Source organism: Marmota monax, unplaced genomic scaffold, assembly GCF_021218885.2.
Source record: "Marmota monax isolate L192 unplaced genomic scaffold, Marmota_monax_Labrador192_F-V1.1 WCK01_AAM20220418_F8-fsc00294, whole genome shotgun sequence".
Lineage (NCBI taxonomy): Eukaryota > Metazoa > Chordata > Mammalia > Rodentia > Sciuridae > Marmota > Marmota monax.
The window spans coordinates 1,048,198-1,067,856 of record NW_026694653.1 but is presented as its reverse complement, the minus strand read 5'-3'; the positions used below and the strand labels follow the sequence as shown (position 1 = coordinate 1,067,856).

At 32.9% G+C, this 19,659-nt stretch overlaps 1 protein-coding gene across 5 annotated transcripts in view; it reads right to left on the bottom strand.

The window, feature by feature from the left end:
- Pcdh17 (protocadherin 17) overlaps positions 1-19,659 on the bottom strand; it is a 99,724-nt gene that overhangs the window by 10,692 nt on the left and 69,373 nt on the right. For 4 of the 5 annotated variants that reach the window (XM_058572315.1, XM_058572316.1, XM_058572317.1 and 1 more), the window contains exon 5: positions 11,907-11,990. The exons of the other annotated variant lie outside the window; for it this stretch is intronic. In XM_058572315.1, the coding sequence (XP_058428298.1) occupies positions 11,907-11,990 (84 nt within the window). The remainder of the gene's footprint in view (positions 1-11,906; positions 11,991-19,659) is intronic. 5 annotated transcript variants of the gene reach the window in all.

The window sequence follows — 19,659 nt, the reverse complement described above, 5'->3', positions numbered from 1 at the left end:
ATAGAAGAAGCCATCAAAAGACTACCAACCAAAAAAAGCCCTGGACCAGATGGGTATACAGTGGAGTTTTACAAAACCTTCAAAGAAGAATTAATACCAATACTTTTCAAGCTATTTCAAGAAATAGAAAAAGAAGGAGCTCTTCCAAATTCATTCTATGAGGCCAACATCACCCTGATCCCGAAACCAGACAAAGACACTTCAAAGAAAGAAAACTACAGACCAATATCCCTAATGAACATAGATGCAAAAATTCTCAATAAAATCCTGGCGAATCGAATACAAAAGCATATCAAAAAAATTGTGCACCATGATCAAGTAGGATTCATCCCTGGGATGCAAGGTTGGTTCAATATACGGAAATCAATAAATATTATTCACCACATCAATAGACTTAAAGATAAGAACCATATGATCGTCTCCATAGATGCAGAAAAAGCATTCGACAAAGTACAGCATCCTTTTATGTTCAAAACACTAGAAAAACTGGGGATAACAGGAACTTACCTCAACATTGTAAAAGCTATATATGCTAAGTCTCAGGCTAGCATCATTCTAAATGGAGAAAAACTGAAGGCATTCCCGCTAAAATCTGGAACAAGACAGGGATGCCCTCTCTCACCACTTCTATTTAATTTAGTCCTTGAAATACTAGCCAGAGCAATTAGACAGACAAAAGAAATTAAAGGCATAAAAATAGGAAAAGAAGAACTTAAAATATCACTATTTGCGGACGATATGATCCTATACTTAGAAGACCCAAAAGGGTCTACAAAGAAACTACTAGAACTGATAAATGAATTCAGCAAAGTGGCAGGATATAAAATCAACACGCATAAATCAAAGGCATTCCTGTATATCAGTAACAAAACTTCTGAAATGGAAATGAGGAAAACCACCCCATTCACAATATCCTCAAAAAAAATAAAATACTTGGGAATCAACCTAACAAAAGAGGTGAAAGATTTATACAATGAAAACTACAGAACCCTAAAGAGAGAGATAGAAGAAGATCTTAGAAGATGGAAAAATGTACCCTGTTCATGGATAGGCAGAACCAACATCATCAAAATGGCGATATTACCCAAAGTTCTCTACAGGTTCAACGCAATGCCAATCAAAATCCCAACGGCATTTCTGGTAGAAATAGATAAAGCTATCATGAAATTCATATGGAAAAACAAAAGACCCAGAATAGCAAAAGCAATTCTAAGCAGGAAGTGTGAATCGGGAGGTATAGCGATACCAGATTTCAAACTGTACTACAGAGCAATAGTAACAAAAACAGCATGGTACTGGTACCAAAACAGGCAGGTGGATCAATGGTACAGAATAGAGGACACAGAGACCAATCCACAAAATTACAACTTTCTTATATTTGATAAAGGCGCTAAAAGCATGCAATGGAGAAAGGATAGCATCTTCAACAAATGGTGCTGGGAAAACTGGAAATCCATATGCAACAAAATGAAGCTGAACCCCTTTCTCTCGCCATGCACAAAAGTAAATTCAAAATGGATCAAGGACCTAGATATCAAATCAGAGACTCTGCACCTGATAGAAGAAAAAGTTGGCTTCAATCTACACATTGTGGGGTCGGGCTCCAAATTCCTTAATAGAACGCCCATAGCACAAAAGTTAATAACTAGAATCAACAAATGGGACTTACTCAAACTAAAAAGTTTTTTCTCAGCAAGAGAAACAATAAGAGAGGTAAATAGGGAACCTACATCCTGGGAACAAATCTTTACTCCTCACACTTCAGATAGAGCCCTAATATCCAGAATATACAAAGAACTCAAAAAATTAAACAACAAGATAACAAACAACCCTATCAACAAATGGGCGAAGGACCTGAACAGACACTTCTCAGAGGAGCACATACAATCTATCAATAAGTACATGAAAAAATGCTCACCATCTCTAGCAGTCAGAGAAATGCAAATCAAAACCACCCTAAGATACCATCTCACTCCAGTAAGATTGGCAGCCATTGTGAAGTCAAGCAACAATAAGTGCTGGCGAGGATGTGGGGAAAAGGGTACACTTGTACATTGCTGGTGGAACTGCAAACTGGTGCGGCCAATATGGAAAGCAGTATGGAGATTCCTAGGAAAGCTGGGAATGGAACCACCATTTGACCCAGCTATCGCCCTTCTCGGTCTATTCCCTGAGGCCCTTAAAAGAGCATACTATAGGGATACTGCCACATCAATGATCATGGCAGCACAATTCACAATAGCTAGACTTTGGAATCAACCCAGATGCCCTTCAATAGATGAATGGATTAAAAAACTGTGGCATTTATACACAACGGAGTATTACGCAGCACTAAAAAATGACAAAATCATGGATTTTGCAGGGAAATGGATGGCATTAGAGCAGATTATGCTAAGTGAAGCTAGCCAATCCTTAAAAAACAAATGCCAAATGTCTTCTTTGATATAAAGAGAGCAACTAAGATCAGAACAGGGAAGAAGAGCATGAGGAAAAGATTAACATTAAACAGAGACGAGTGGGGGGAGAGAAAGGGAGAGAGAAGGGAAACTATGGAAATGGAAGGAGACCCTCATTGTTACACAAAATTACATATAAGAGTTTGTGAGGGGAAAGGGGGAAAAAAAAACAAGGGAGAGAATTAAACAACAGCAGATGGGGTAGAGAGGGAAGATGAGAGGGAAGGGGAGGGGGGATAGTAGGGGATAGGAAAGGTAGCAGAATACAACAGTCACTAATATGGTATTATGTAAAAATGTGGATGTGTAACCGATGTGATTCTGCAACTTGTATTTGGGGTAAAAAATGGGAGTTCATAACCCACTTGAATCAAATGTATGGAAGATGATATGTCATGAGCTGTGTAATGTTTTGAACAACCAATAAAAAATAAAAATAAAAATAAAAAAATAAAAACATATTCTAGTATTGCAATTTTATTATATGCAGGTTTTTATATCCTTGCAAGTACTCATGTGACTAACTGGCTTTATTTTAGCATTACTTTGAATAAGCTTGGTTGATATCCTATGCAGGGAAGAACAGGATGGGTAAAAAAAAAGGGACATGGGAGAATTAATCACTTACTTAAATAAAGATCTTCTTTTGCATTGTATTTCTCATGCTTCTCTCTTATGCACAAAGATCTATGCTGTTTTACTAATCAAGTGTCCTTACTGATACACAGATACACAGGTGTGAGGCATCTTTTTGCTTCTTTTATTATTTAATGTAATGGGGAAAATACATCTAGTTACAATATGCTCATTTGCACAAGGATGCCTGTTCACACAGAAGCAGCATCTTTAAAAACATCATGTATAAAACACCAGGAATTTAATTATTTCAAAGTAATCACCCACAAGGAATAAGAATTTAGATGTATAGTTCACATAATAAAAATACTACAAAAGAAACAAACGTATTTTTAGGTAGGTGCACTGCCAAGCTTGGCTCACAGATTTTACTTCAGTTGTGAAATGCCATTCTATCTGCTTTTGATAGGCAGAGAGCACATTTTGAAGGGGAAGTTATTATAATGCCATCAAATAGTCAAACCGTGGCAGCTCTGAAGTACCAATCCTCTAGCATGCACCTGCGTCGCACAGTGCTTCTGAATGTATTGCCATGGCTGCATTCAGACACCAGAAACCACTGGCCTATATCATATTCAAGAGAATTCAATTGCAGCTGGGGATCTGAAGCTGCTTGGAGCATTTGCACTTCCTATTGCATGCACCTGCACACCTTCAGGGATGCTTATAAGTGTTTGTGACTTTTCGGACATAGCAAAATATCTACCAGAGTGACCTTTGGGGGCACATATTGATAACATCTACATAGTGCTCAGAGATGAAGAAAACTTAACACAAGTTACAATGAAATTTATGTTATGGAACAAATGCAAAACAGTCTAAGGAAATTTGAGGTGGAAGTACTAGACATATAAGACAATGAGAATCTCAGCCATGCATTGGAAATTTATGACAAATATAATTGTGTCCCATGGCACACTACACTGAGATTAACATTTAAAATTTAGTTACCCCAATCCTATCCTGTAAGCACAGTTATTACCCCGGGCAGCAGCAGATGCTTGGAAGGGAAGGCACAGATAAATGGGGCCATCTCTTTCCTAACAGGTACCCTGAGGAGAACTAGCTCTGAAGTTCAGTGCTATACAAATGGAAGAAGGTTTGTATTTTCTCTGAGAAGTTTCTGATACCTCTCAAAGAAAACAATAAAATGCAAATGTCCCAATAGATTAAGACTCTTTGGGTGCATTAGATATGTGTAGCTCAGCAGTTACTTTGAAGTAGTGTACTCAATAATTCATAAGGTAAAAATGCATTAAACATCTATTTTGTGCCTAGGTGCTAGAAGTTTCAACAGGGACATTCTTGAATAGGTTATTCAGAAAAAGTGTTGCATCAGGTAGAAGTTTATGGTAAGTGAACCTAAATCTATCCACTTTAACATTCTCAAGTTTGTACAACTATAGCTCTTCACCAAGGAGTTTAAACTTTGAGTGTAAACTAGAAACTGCATCTGAAATCAACATAGGGAAAATACTTCATAAACAACTACCTTTTGAACTATCTTGTAAGAATGTCATACAACAAATATCCAGAGACAAATGTAGATTGCAATATTGTGAAAGGCTTTGTACAGGAGATGATGCTTGATCTGTGATTCAAGGATTATCAGAGTTTCAACAGGGAGTGAAGAGTAGGAAGAGGGTGTTTCAGATAAGGGCACTGATAAGAGAAGCAATCCTTACACATTTCACAAAGCAGTAAGATATCAGTCAAAGAATTTATGCTGTGATAATTAAAAAATTAAATAACAATGCAGGTGCAATTAGCTAGGATCTGAAAGAAGAAATGCTCTAAATAAAAGACCAAATTTAATGAAGCAGGCAATGAACACTATTAAAGATATTTGCTCAGCTGATCACGTGTTTCAGAAGTTTCTTGAATTATTGAAAGTTTAACTGAAAAAATACTAGACAACATTTATGAACCTGCAGAACTTGGATGAACTAAAGAGTAAGTAATATTCAAATCAGCATTATTTCTAGAAACAGATATCTAGAGTTTTGATATCTGTAACAGATAAAATAGAAATTGGTATGATTCACTGACCTCAAAACAATTCCTTAGATAATCATTATAGTCCCAAATCTTGCATTTTCAGCTTGGACTTTATTGTACTTCTCCAAAACTAAAGAAAAATATTCATGTTTGTTGATTCAACTGATATTTTATATTACCAATATGAATCCTGAACTTTATAACTTTACCTTAGAAAAATATTTTATTCCTACATCTACATTATGTCTCTTTGCTCCCTAATTTGCTAATATTATTATCAACTAAAAGGATCACATGTGATCACATACCTAAAAAATTAAATGATTATTTTAGAAAACTAGAAGGGTTAAGAAGAAAAGAGATATTTTAGATATTTAGGAGAGAAATAACAAATACTCAACTAAGCAAAGGGATGACAACAAATAAATTAGAATTTTTAATCTCAGGAATATTTCAAAATTGATAGTCTGAATCAATAAAAATAACTAATGAAATGAAATTACTGATATTTTCTTTAAAGTAAATATTTCTATTTTGGATGAAGAAAATGTTATAATTTTCTAGGTAAATTATGTATTCTAACTCTCTTGAGTTTTTAATCAGTTTTCCTCATTGAGCCCATCATGCCCTGGTATACTCTTTGGGGCACCATTCCCTGAATGCATAGAACATGCTTGATAAACATTTCTGAATCTAAACACAATGCTGTAACTGATATAAAGGATAATTCAATTTAAAAGATATCAAATACTGTGAGTAATCAAAAATAGAAATAAATAGGAGGCCAGGGATATAGGTCAGTTGGTAGAGTGCTTGCCTAGCATGAATAAGGTCCTGAATTCAATTCCCAGCACTACCAAAAAAAAAAAAAAAAAAAAAAAAATGGAACAACTATTCCTTATAGATCACTCACTGTCAAATTGCTCATTTGTGAATCTATAAACTCAGTTTTTATAATGATGCCAGGACCTAAAAGAAGTTGTGCATACCTCTCCTGATATGACATATACATTGTTTAAAGTAATATTATATTTGTCTCTTAAATACCATGTTTATATAAAAATTCAAAACTCTTCATGTATTATTGACTATGCCATTTTATAACATGTTATATAAAAAATATAAATACTGCCTGAAATACATTCCTCTCAGACTTGGAGGTCAGCTTATTTTCCCTTCACAGAATTTTTTAAAACCAGGGACACTGTTATTGAAATCAAAACCTCTATGTAAATAATCACCTCTTTATAATTTTAAATTATGGAAAGCATTGAGTATCCTGATGATCTACACTTCAGCACAAATAGCTTTCTTTATTCTCAGGTTTCTCCTCTTGTCCTTTTTTTCCTTCTATAGCCTGTTGTAAAGTGAGCCAGCTTCTCTGTTTAGTTTTACATTAGTCACCTTTGTATCTTACACTTTATTCGAAAGCTATCATCAACATATAAATTAATTCATAAGTCTTTGTAATTTTAGAGTCTTGAAAGAGTTAATGCAGCTTCCAAAAGAACCTGATTGATATGCAGCGTGAAACCTATGCTCTGGCATGAAATAGTTAGTAAAAGCTGTTTAGTTTACAAGGACAAATATAAAATTCTAACAACTTAAATAATTCTGTGAATTTCAGACCTAAGACTATGCAAATATGCTACCACTCTTTATCTTTAGAGAGGATGTTTTCCTTATGCTTTTATTGCCTCTGTAAGCTAACCCCATCTCTGATAATGACACCATTTTTGATGACATGGATGAATACATCTAAGATTCAAATCATCCTCCTAGCAGAGTGGTAATCCTGTAAGGAAGGTCAATAAAAACTTGCCTATTAAGCCAAACCTTTGTAAGAAGCAAGCAAGATAGCCTTATTAATGTTCTTTTTTTTTTTTTTCATGCCTGCTAACTGATTGCTTTGGGAAGGTATATCTGTTTACCAATTTAAATCCTATTGTTCATCTTGTTTCTAGCACTTCTTTGCTTTCAGGTTCTAGAAACAAGCAAACAGAATTGATGCCATTTTTAGCATTCTCTGAAAACAGTTAATTCAGAGACAGATAATCCTCTTCTGCTTATTATTTTGTAACCAACTCCTGTCAGTAGAATGTGGAAGTTCCAAAAGATGGATTTTTAAGAGAAAATTTAGTATTTTAATATTCTCAGTGACATCCTAGGTCCCCAAAGCTACTAAACTCAATGAAATCAACTCTAGAGGTATAGCTGAAGTTTAAATTATTACCTTAAATTAGATGGACATGACACCAAATGGACAAATAGGTGCCCTGTTCAAATTAGCAACCAAAATATACTATATTTAAAGATGAGAGTAATACAAAATAATTCTTAAGATCAAAGCGAAGGGAAATATACATAAATGATATACTTCTCAATAAATGATTATTGCGAAATGATTCTTACATTGCATAAGTTTAAAAATAAACTAAAGCTAAATGTTTTTCATGTGCATGTACATAAAAGTATGTCTGTAAGCACACAATAACACATGATAATAAGCATGTATTTTTACTATTTTAATTTCTATGAAATAAAATACTTCTGAGAGAACCAAGGAGATTTACATAGTCCAAAGGCTACTATAGAATTAAATAGAGAAAGTCTGAACCTTAACAATTCAGCCTTCATCTAACCAAGACAAAAAACCCTACTACCAAATTGCTGATATCAGCTGGAGATAATTGACGTTTTACATAAAGGCTGTTCTTGGAATTACTTCACTAAAATTATTCTGTTCTTGATACCTGTAAGTGTGCAGTAAGCTTATTGGAAGCTGATGTTTTTATCCTGTATGATTGGGTCATCCCAAGAATGAAAATTTAAGTAAAATCAATGCATTCAATATCCATGTTCTAGAGTAAATACAGAAATGTTTTGTGTAATGGATTTTACTGGCAGTGACAAGCCATTTTTCTAGTAATGGATTTAATATTTTGTAATCATTAAAACATACTGAAGCAATAAGAAATTGGAAAAGCAGTCAGGAAACTCACATACTAAAAGAAATGAGATGTGTTCCTCTGGATTATCATGCTGTATATTCAAACCAAGGTTCAAAAAAGTGATTGGAGAAGGCTCACAGGTATGTCAGGGATAATAAAGATGTGTTGTTAAGGCACATGAAAGTGATTCCATATGTAACGCATTGTTATATGTGTATATATGTATATATATGTATGTATGCATATATATCAGAAAGTGGTATATTATTTTATTTTTATTTATTTTTAAACAGGAATGAGTTTGCTAAAAGGAACAGAAAAAGAGGACACACTCAAGGGAGAGAGAGGGTCCTCTCAGAGATGATAGGGACCTATAGATGTATTTTAAATAGTCCCTTATAATGAAAATTATGTTCTATGATTTTTTGATGATGGACCATATCCAGAACAAAGAACAGATGACAAAACTGAAATACATTCCCTGGGAATAATAGTAATAGGGAAACAAATATAAATATATGAGCACTTATTTATTATCATTCTTATAATCCAAATTTTATCAAAAAATAATTTTTATTGATATAGCAGGGACAATTAAGATCTTTGTTAATTCAAGAATGCTAATATTTGACGTTTTCCCTTTTTAAAAAATATATATGCTCAATCTTAAAAATAAGTGATATATTGTTATTGCCAAAGTTATTTCTTTTATAATTTCCATGGTCATTATGGAAAAAACGATGGGATATGAACTGCTAAATCTGGTATTCAAAGCCCTCTGCAATCTGGCACAAATAAATTCTTTAGGAACAGAAAACAAATAAAACCATTTCTATCAAGTAATTTCTTTGAAAATGTTTAGGAAAATGGCAACAATCTTCTAATTAAATCTTGAAATTCCTTTATAAATATAATTACCTACATCAATTGGAGAATGTGGAAACCTACTTGAAACATAGTTGGAATCACCAATTTTCTGCGCAAAGGAGAGAACAACTTGAATCTAAGGGTCACTCTAATCTTAAACTTGTAGGTGACTCAATTTACAGTTTCAGATGAGTTTATTCCTTGATTTAAAATTACACAATATCAAGATCCAGGTCCAACTAGAAATAGAATACAATATGACTGTTTGATTTGGCTAGTTTCTAGTAATATATTTAATGTTCATTCCCTGAATTAATAAAATAGTTATGATCACAAAAGAAAAATATCTAATTATCTATAGTAGAGTAATATTGCAAATAGAAAAATTATTAGTTCAGCAGTACTTGAGTTTCTGTCTTAGTCTTTTTCTTATTAAGTATATTTGTTTTATTATTAAAAACACACATATCTGTATATACTTTTACATAAAATTCCCAAAATAAATGAATTGGTAACTTAAGCATTTATTTTAAAGTATACATTTTAACATATATAGTCCAGTGATCAACTTATTATGCATAAAATTCAAGGGTTGTACAGTTGTCCCTTGGCATCCTGGGGAATTGGGTCCAGGATCCCTGCAGACACCAAAACTTGTGACTGCTTAGTTCATTATATTAAATGAGGTAGTATTTGCATAAAATCTCTATATATCTTCCTGTATACTTTAAGTCATCTCTATATTACTTACAATAACTAATATAATAAAGGGGTATGTAAAAAGCTGTACTGTTTTGGTAATAATAACAAGACAAGTTTGCAAATGTTCAGTACAGACGCAATATTTTTCAGAATATTTTTGATCTGAGGTTGGTTGAATCCATGGATAAAGAACCCAAGGATAGAGAGGGCCAACTGTATCTATATTAAGCATTTGTTTGCGAGATAATTGTGACTAAAACAAACAAAAAAAAATGCTATTCTGATTATTTTATAACATAAACAGATATATTTTACATAATAATTCTACTATGAAAATAAAGAATATATATGCAAGATAGTTACATTCAATAAACCTCAGTAATTCTGATTTAATTGAAGGGTTTTATTATAGTGCATTTGTTAGTAGAAAATACTTTCAAGTTTCACTATCTTGCTTATATGATACTTTAACTGAGAAAATAAATGTTTCAATATGACAAGATCATTTAAAATGTCATATAATTATCACCAAAGAAATGCAACTAAAATAAAGCATGCATGTATTTATGCACTCCCCTTTTAAGCACATGATGAATAAAAAAATCCTATTCCAGATGGAAATGAACAGAAGGGGTCTTGCCTAAAGGCCAAAGTTTCCTATAATTTTTTAGTGGATATAAAAATCCACTTACTCTACTTAAGTACAACTCTTCTTTTCCTGGTGCTCAATTAGCTCATTCATGTTTTAACATGGTAAGTGGCCATGGTTAAGCACAGATGTGCCCATGCATGTATGTACATGAACCTGTGAACATGCATGTACACATGAGCAGAAAGTAGGTATCAGAACAAGACAGAGACACATTTAGGAGCACATGGAATTATGTACAGAAATTTGAATTCCAGAAGCTAAAATTATTTATTGGTATACATATTACTCTTGAATTTAATTTTCACAGAATTGAAAAACTCTTCGTCCCAACTGATTAAAATTTAATCAACATGAAATCATTGTGATTTAAGTATAAGAAGAAAGATTTTATGTAGATCATGGGGGAGGGTGTTCACACAACTCTTCACAGTTTTACATCACTACCCAAAATTCAGAGACACGTTTAACTTTCCACACTGTAATGTTTTCTATTTAAGGCCTTTGCTTGTACATTCTCTCGAATTTCCATTCATTTCCATACAGGAAATAAGGCAATCTCTTTGCGTTTTACGGCATGAGTAAAGCAACACAAATAAAACTAACAGGGATTCTTAGACTGCTGTAATACACATGTGTATTTTTCAAGTACAGCAACATCCTGATATAAGCATTTTCTCTCATGGCTTGACTTTCCCTCATGCAGGGATTAAACTGGAATGTAATCAGATCTCTGGAATGCATTCAAATGATTCAGAGACTTAGACTATATAAATCCCTACAAAGAAAAATATAATATGGTGAGCTAAAATTTCACCTGAGATACAGAAATTCCTTCCTGCTCTTCACTTAATTCATTCAGTTATGCCCAATGTTAATGTGCTTTCTGAAATTATCTAAATCACATCCAGAGCATACCTAGAGATTAGAATATATTGACAAAATTTATGGAGTTCAGGGGGTTTTATTATTGAGTTTCACCAGTGATTGTAATTTATGTGAATTTGGTTCTATCCTGCCTTTAGCAATGTATATTAAGGTGAGGTGTAAAGATTTTTTAAAGTAATGTATAAAGTAGTCTTTAGTATATTTCCACAAAATAAAAGTTATCTAACATAACACGTAATTGTCCATCCAAAATGAGAGGAGAATTTTGGCACCCAGTTTCTCAGGTAAAATGCAATTCTTCAGGCTGTGACAGCAAAGCAGTTTGTTCTGGACCCATAATTTACAACAAAGGAAAGTATTCAGCCCCTCATTCCTGAATCAGCCCACTCTCTATTCCATCCATTTCTTTCCTTAGCATTTCCTATACTATTTTCAGTATGAAATTAATATCATTGGTAGACTTTTTTACATGAAATTTTTAAGAATAGGACCACTTAAATTTGCTTAAGAAAATAAATATAAACACCCTGATTTAAATCAATAGTTAGATTCTTTTTCAACACTTAACATTTCATAGTTTTCCTGAAGTACTGATAGCACCAATACAGATGTAACAGAGTCAATGGGTTAATATTTTTCCTTTAAGAAATAAAGTCTACAAGTTCTGCATGGCAAATGCATAGTCTTATGAATGCCACAATCTAACAAGTCAAATTCGGATCACAGAGAAGAAAGCTAGCAGATGAAGAAATTGCTCACCTGGAGGAAGCAGATCAACAGACTGAAGTCTAGTTGTGATGGTGTGTAGGGTGAGGATAGCAAAGGAAAGCAAAGTCGGGAATGCTTGAAAAATAAAATATTTTTTAGTTAACAAATAGAAAAATCAAGTGGGAAAAAAAGGGCCAAATGAATCATGAATCCTTCTCTATTGACTTTCATTTTATATTAAATTTCCTTAGATTGCTCCAACCCTAAAAGTTATGGCTATTGACATTTCCCCAGATATATAAGACTTGTTTTTAAAGGAAGAAAATTACTTTTAGAGGGTATTTCAATTTAAATGAGATGTAAACATTGCCAAGTAACTATATGAATTCCTAGGTCAATGGTAAAAAATACTCTTGTGATGATGAGGCACCCAATTATCTAAGCTAAAGTAAATAATTTTCTACACTAATGGGTAGAAGATGTAAACAAGAAGCACACCAAAACTACTGTCAGAAACTGTCAATTCTATAATATCCCTAGAAACCAAGGCTTTCATGAAAATGTTTACTACATCTTAATGTTTTACACAATTTATGATGTCTGCAACTTAAAACAATAGACTGTGTGTAATTTAGTTCTCTACTCAGTCACCTAATAATGACTTCAGTAATAACACACACACACACACACATGCACACACAAGCCCAAATACATTTATACACATAGATAGATGGATACAGATATAGATACATTTTTGTAGCAACTGATATTTTTTTTTACCTGAAACATTTATTTAATACAAAATTAAGGAAATGCAACACTTGTTTTATTTTCGTTTGCTTTCTATAAGCCTCTAGCATATATATTATGGATACATAAAATTGGTCTACTTCTTAGAGAAAAGATAAAAAGAGAACATCTTGTTTTGCATTAATGGTATTGAAATATACAGAAACTTAAGAAATCAATTATTACCTATAAAAAAAAACAAAAGCCTGTTGGTGAGCAAAAGTGAGTTCACTGTTAAAATAAGTCTCCTTTTCTTAGTTTCAACTTTTTTTCTACATCTGTTGTTTGTTCCTCTCCTGAAATGGTATTATGCAGGATTGCAATGAAAAACAGGTTGAGTAGTTAATAACAGGCACCTCAAACACTTCTGTCACTGTTGCTCTACAGATGTTTCTTTTATTTTTTTTCTTTTTTCCCCTGGCTTCATGTTTAATTTGTGTATGTGTCTCTATATTTTTAAAGTATACTCCAGGACAGATGGGAACACCTGAAAATAAGTCTGCCACATGCACATGTGTAGATTATGTCTCTTGTGCTATTTAATACAGTAAAAAGAACACAGAATATAAAGAAGAGCTGTTTAGGAGAAGGACAAATAATCTGTGAATCACCTTATTATTATTCTCAATTTATAGTTCTGAAAGTAATAACGTATAGTCTCTGATCTTCATTTATTCTTTAAATGAAAATTTTAAATGAAAATTTATTTTATTACCAGACTCATTTTTCTTCTCTGCACATGACACAGATCTTAATTTTCAATCCTACCACCAGATGGACTTTATTGTACCCCATGACCATTTTCCTATATAAAAAGCATTTTACATCTGCTTGATGATAATCCAAACTCACTACTTAATATCTAGTGTATTTTAAGTGTATTCATAATGTTATATGTTTTCTTTAAAATATAATATAAATCAAGTCAAATATAGAACTACTTTAATCTATAAAATACTTTGTACATATTAGAGAAAAAAGAGCTATAGGTATGTGCACTGGGTTGGATACTGTGCTCCCAAAATTTATTTCCATTCAGATCATCAGAATATTACCTTATTTGGAAATAGGATTTTTGCAGATGTAATTATTTAAAGTGAGTTCATCTTGGATTAGAATTGGACCCAATCCAAAACAGAAGTATTTATAAGAAGAGAAAACAGAGACATAGATATAGTCATGCATGAAAACACGGTAAGGCTATGGGGGCAGAGGTTGGAGGGGTGTTTGGGATCACGGACCAGGGGCAGAAGGAAAGGAAGGGTCCTCCTTTGGAGTTATTAGAGAAGCATGACCCTGCTGGTAACTTGATTTTGTACTTCTAGTTTCCAGAACCGAGAGAGAATAAACTTCTGTTGTTTTAAGCCACCCAGGTAGCAATGCTTTATTACAACAGCCCTAGGGAAATAATATAAAGTATCATAAAATATAAAGTTTAAAATATAAAATAAAAAAAGAGAATCTGTTGAGAATGGCAGAACAGCAATGGGATAAATTAAAAAGCTGGTTCTAGAAGGTAAAAAGGAGTGAAATGGAAAAATTAAAATAAAGTCTCCCTTACAATGATTTATAGATAAACTATTTGGCAAAAGAGACAAGAATATATGCCACTAAAATTGATGCCACTAACTATAAGACTTTATGAAAATCACTTAGGAAACAAACACAATTGTTACAAATCATACTAAATACTTTGAAGTTCAGGTGGTCACTGATTTACTATAGTTCAACTTAATTTATTTTTATTTTTTACTTTATGTTGCAAAAAATATATACATTCAGTAGAATCTGTACTTTAAATTTTAAATTCTGATCTTTCCTAGGCTAATTTTTTTTTAAAAAAATTGTTTTGTTTTCTATATAGTGCTTGAGATGAACCCAGGGTCTCCTGTAGGCTAGGGAAGTGCTCTACCATTGAGCTATACCCCAAACCTTTTCATCTGTATTTTCAGACAGGATCTGGCCAAATTACCTTGGCTGGCCTTGAACTTGCAATCCTCCTGCCTTGGCCTCCTCCTGCCTCAGCCTCCCAAATAGCTATAATTACAGGTGAGCACCACTGGACCCAACTGCCAGTCACATATGGTATGATATTTTCTCACTGGGCAACAGCTTCCAAGCAACCACCTCATCATGGTGGTAAACAATCAGTAGTCTACAGTGTACTCTGTTGGTGAGCTACAGTGTTCAGTAGGTTAGATGAATTAAATGGATATTTTACTTGAGATATTATTAATTTTACGTTCAATTTATTGGTATGTAAAGCCAATATAAGATGGAAAGGATGTGAAGGATATTTTCTTTAAAACACCTGCAAATTAAGAGACCCTTCTGCTTATTTTCTAAGATTGCTGAGGCTTCTCTCTTTAATCTATGGTTTGATTTTTAGGTATAGTATATTACATTTGTAAAAGCCTGTGAATGGGCAGCTTGCTTAGAAGTTCCATATACACTAGGGGGTTACTAAACAAAATTTGTGACAAAAGGTATGTAAACATGTATGCAGAGACATCTGAGTTAACAACCAAAACATATTGTCTTTAATAGTAGGAAGTCATGTTCTATATTATAAATATGGCTTCATACACATGCACTTTAGAAACAATACAGATAGGATTATCATCAGCACTGATCATACTCAGCATTATCTCAAAGCATATATTAATAACTTTTGCTTTTATTGAAAAATAAACAAACATTTAAAATGTTTTATATTGATGCATTGCCTTTAGTCAATTTGGGAAAAAAGTTGAAATACATTTTACTTAAGAAATTTGATGCTAAAATCTAACAAACTATACTGTACATTAACAATAGTTATATACATTATGTGCAAAAGCAATTCTTTTTTGAAGTTAATTTATTACACACATTGTATCTCTTTTAGAATTTATCTCTAACTATATCATCATTTTCTTCTCTAAGATGTTGTATTTAAGAAAAGAAAATAAATGTTGTGGGAAGAAAGACTAAATGTCCAATAGTTTTAAAAAGAAATTGAGCCAAATCTCATAACAGGTATGTTTTTAAATTAAAAAAAATTATAAACAATATAGATACAGTATTTACATGCCCTTAGCAAGTACAGAGCCTGATAATTGATCTATTCAAGTTGTGTCATATTCCTCAAAGTGACTGAACCTAGTGATGTTTAAAAGGTGACAGTATATATCTAATATACAATATATACAAATGTAAGAAACATACAAATGCAAGAAAATATCTCATATACAAATGCAAGAAAATATCACCTATTATTTTGTGATATTGTTCATAGTAGAATGTTTCTGCCATGTCAATTCCGTTTCGTTAAATGAAAAATCAATGCATGCATTATTGTAGCATAGTAAATTTCCCCCTGTCACTTTGTTTCAAATAATGCTTTCCAAGTACTGTGCTCACATCTTAGGTTTCAGTGGTTTGGGGCATAGGAATTTGAGTCACCGAGACAGGCTTTACAATAGGAAATAGCTATTAAGTAAAAATTATTCTTAATATTTTTCTATCAATCATTATGATGACCCAGAAATAGAGTAGAAAACTAGATTAAAAATGGTTTCTATTACCAGAACTATAATAAAAGGAGAAAATGCTTGAGAAATTTTTGGTTTTCTACAAAATTTCTGCTGCCTACCGAACTGCTTTAGTGAGCAGATCTTATTATCTGTAGTGCCTACCAAAATGTCATGAAGATATAATAAGCCATGTAATCATCATTATCCTTGACAATGGCTAAAAAGAAGAGAGCGATCACTTGAACCCTTTCAATTTGATATCAAAACAAAATGGTACATTGACAGGTACAGATCTGGTTGTGATTCAGATTTCAGACTACAAACCTATAGAACTGAATTCTCATTCACTGATTCTTTAAATCGGAGTTCTGGTATCTAAAAATATAAAACTATCCAACAAAGTCAGAAATAAATCTTATCTGAAAATTCCTCTAACTGAACAACAATAGCAATGACTGTAAAATGTAAAAGAGACAACAACATCAATCTTATGACAGAAAGCAAACATCACTGTGGGATTATGTAACCTAAAACACCAAGCGTATTTGTATTCCACAACTGCAGATGAGTTACTTCTGAAAACTTATTCATTTTTCCAGCTTTTGCAATTCAAAATGTATTTTACTACAGAAAATGGAAACATAATAGAAAGGTATGTTACTGCTTAAAATGTTTAAAGTTAAGTAGAATTTTAGTTTAGTTTACAAAAACATGCTAAAAACAGGGTGGCTAAATTATAATACTAAATACAGAACTAATACTAACTCAAGCTAAATAATTTGAAGTCCTAGGAGCAGAAAACAATAAAGCACCATAGGAAGTTCAGGGGGGAAAAGAGCTACTTCCCTCCACAGACTTGGAAGTGATCCTCTGAAGAGGTATGAAATGAATTTGTTTCCCTCCTTTTCTCTCTCTTCCTTGTCTTTCCTCCAATTGACACTCTCTCCTATATCCCTACATTTACTACATTTTCTTTATTATCCACCGGGGAAATATCACGTAGGTTTGTTTAAAAACCCCTAGAAGTTCTCCGTGCTCCCAAAATTGTCTATAGGTTTTTCTTAAAAGCAAGCTCATTAAATTATATCCAAGGTGGCTTTTTTAAAAACTTGGTAGCCTTTTCAAATTTAGAGGAAAAGAAGGCACTTTTTATGGAGTTGAAAATTAACTTCTTTGTCAAAGAGTGTGACCTTAAAAAAGGGTGTCCATTCTCAAAAGCAAGTCAGTTCACTCTTTTGAGAAAATCTTGATAGAAGCAAACTGGTAATATGAAAATGGGTAGAAAAAAAACAGAACACACAGAAGCACAAATGCAGATAACACCACACACACACACACACACACACACACACACACAGACTTTGGCAGAGAAGCAGAAAACCCAACTTCATGTGGGAGTCTGCAGAAATTCCTCGATTACTTGCTATGCCATTTCTAGTAGTATTTCATTCTTCCCTTTATTTGAACTCATCATATAAGCATCAAGAATTTGGAATATGGAAAAGACAATAAGGCCATGAGAGTTTTCTCCTGGAGGTCCAGGTGGGTCATTTGTAAGTTCATCCATGTGAGTTATTTATAAGTAGAAACTGCTATCTGTCACATGCAACTGCATCTGACACTGCTGACTTTCTCAAGTACTTAGAAAAGACAAAGGAGACAATAAGAAAATAGTCACACCATCCCTGGACCCTAGCTACCAGCTATGTTTGAGTTGAAACTTTCAAAACCTTGAGAGTAAGAATTTTACAGACACCGAATAAATAATGTTCAGCAGTTACAGTACTGGGGAAGGGCAAGCTTGAATTTGACAAGGGCCCATAGCTGGATCTAAAAATTCACTAACTGTAATCTAGATGAAATCTCAAAAGTTCTCTATTCTTTCACCTTCTCATATGTAAAATGGTAATACTCTTATAGTGTGATTGTAGGGATTAACAGAATACATGTGTGCAAAGCATTCAGATAGGTTCATGAAAAGCATTCACTCGTTCTAATGCTATGCCAAGATTGGCTAGTCAAAGAAGATACAGTACAATTCAGACAAAAATTCCATTTGGATGTGGACCTTCTGCAAGCGAAAGTTGTTCATTTGGGGACTCAAGTTTTAATAGCACAGATCGAATCATGCTATTGTTATTTTTGTTTGCAATGTGCTTACTTAATACTTTCCATTTAAAATTTAAGTATATAATAAGCAATACACTGAGTCTTTTAGGTGTAGTGTTAATTTACAATTGAAGTTGAAAGGTCATAAATATGCTATTTTTCACCTGTAGGTCATTTTTGTAATGAATGATCTCAGAATTTGAGAGCCATTTATCTGCTGTGTCTATGCTTCTCTAATAGGGACTGTTTTCAGGATATACCAACCCGAACACATTGAACATTTTCCTGAAGGATAACATTACTAGATGAAAAATAATTAAAACATTTTATCTCTCCTAAATGAATATCAAAATTTTTAAATGGAGAGCAAAATTGTGGTATTTGCAATTTAAAGCATGAGAATCAAATACCTCTAATAGTTATTGAAAGGCCCTTAAGTACTCATTTACTCTTCTCTGGCTTTAGGAACTCTTTAGAGGAAAATTTGAGATAAGCCAGAAAGGTAAAGGAATTTACCAGGCTCATACACAAATTACAAGCAGATATGTATTTAGAATATACGTTTATACCTACTCTAAGAATCATCTTCCTACCTGCCCTTCTACAATTTATATAACAAAAAACAAGGAAGAGGATGACATAAAGTGACACTGTGACAAAATAATTCAATTAACTATGAAAGGTTATACTAGTTGTTGTCTTTCTTTGCCAACAACTAGTATAACCTTTCATAGTTAATTGAATTATTTTCAATTATTTTCTGTCTTAATACAGAAAGAGAATAATGAGAGAGGTTTATTTTTAGATGGACCTTCTGTTCATTATCCACGTATTATTTATTGACACTCAACAAAATAGTGACACAAAAACATATCTTATTTACCTTTTAATGGAACACTGTAGAAATAATTCTATTTTCCCAACAGGATCAACGTTCTGAACTTTCCTAGTCTATCCAGTCAGGCTTTCATGTACATGACGGCTCACATAGAAAATGACAGTAATAGGAGTAGATTTACTTTATATTTTTTCAAAGGCATTTGGACAACACAAGTCCAAATAAAGGAAAGAAAATACTAATTCCCTCAATCCACCTCCTTTAATATCTTAAAACAAACATATCCATCTAAAATCCTTTCCTTGAAGCTATTATGTAATTTGAATCTCAAAGGAGAAATAATAACGTATGATAGTTAATATTTTAAGGATGAGAGGAATTTTAAATAACACAAAATATAGTGTCTGCTTTTCAAATAAGAAAACTGAAGTTCAAAAGTGTGGCAAAAAAAACAGTTATTCTCCTGATGCCAAGTCTTGCCTTTCCCCCATGCTTCACAAACCTATATATTTTTGCTTTTAAGTTACTTCACTGTAGTCACCTATAACAGGTT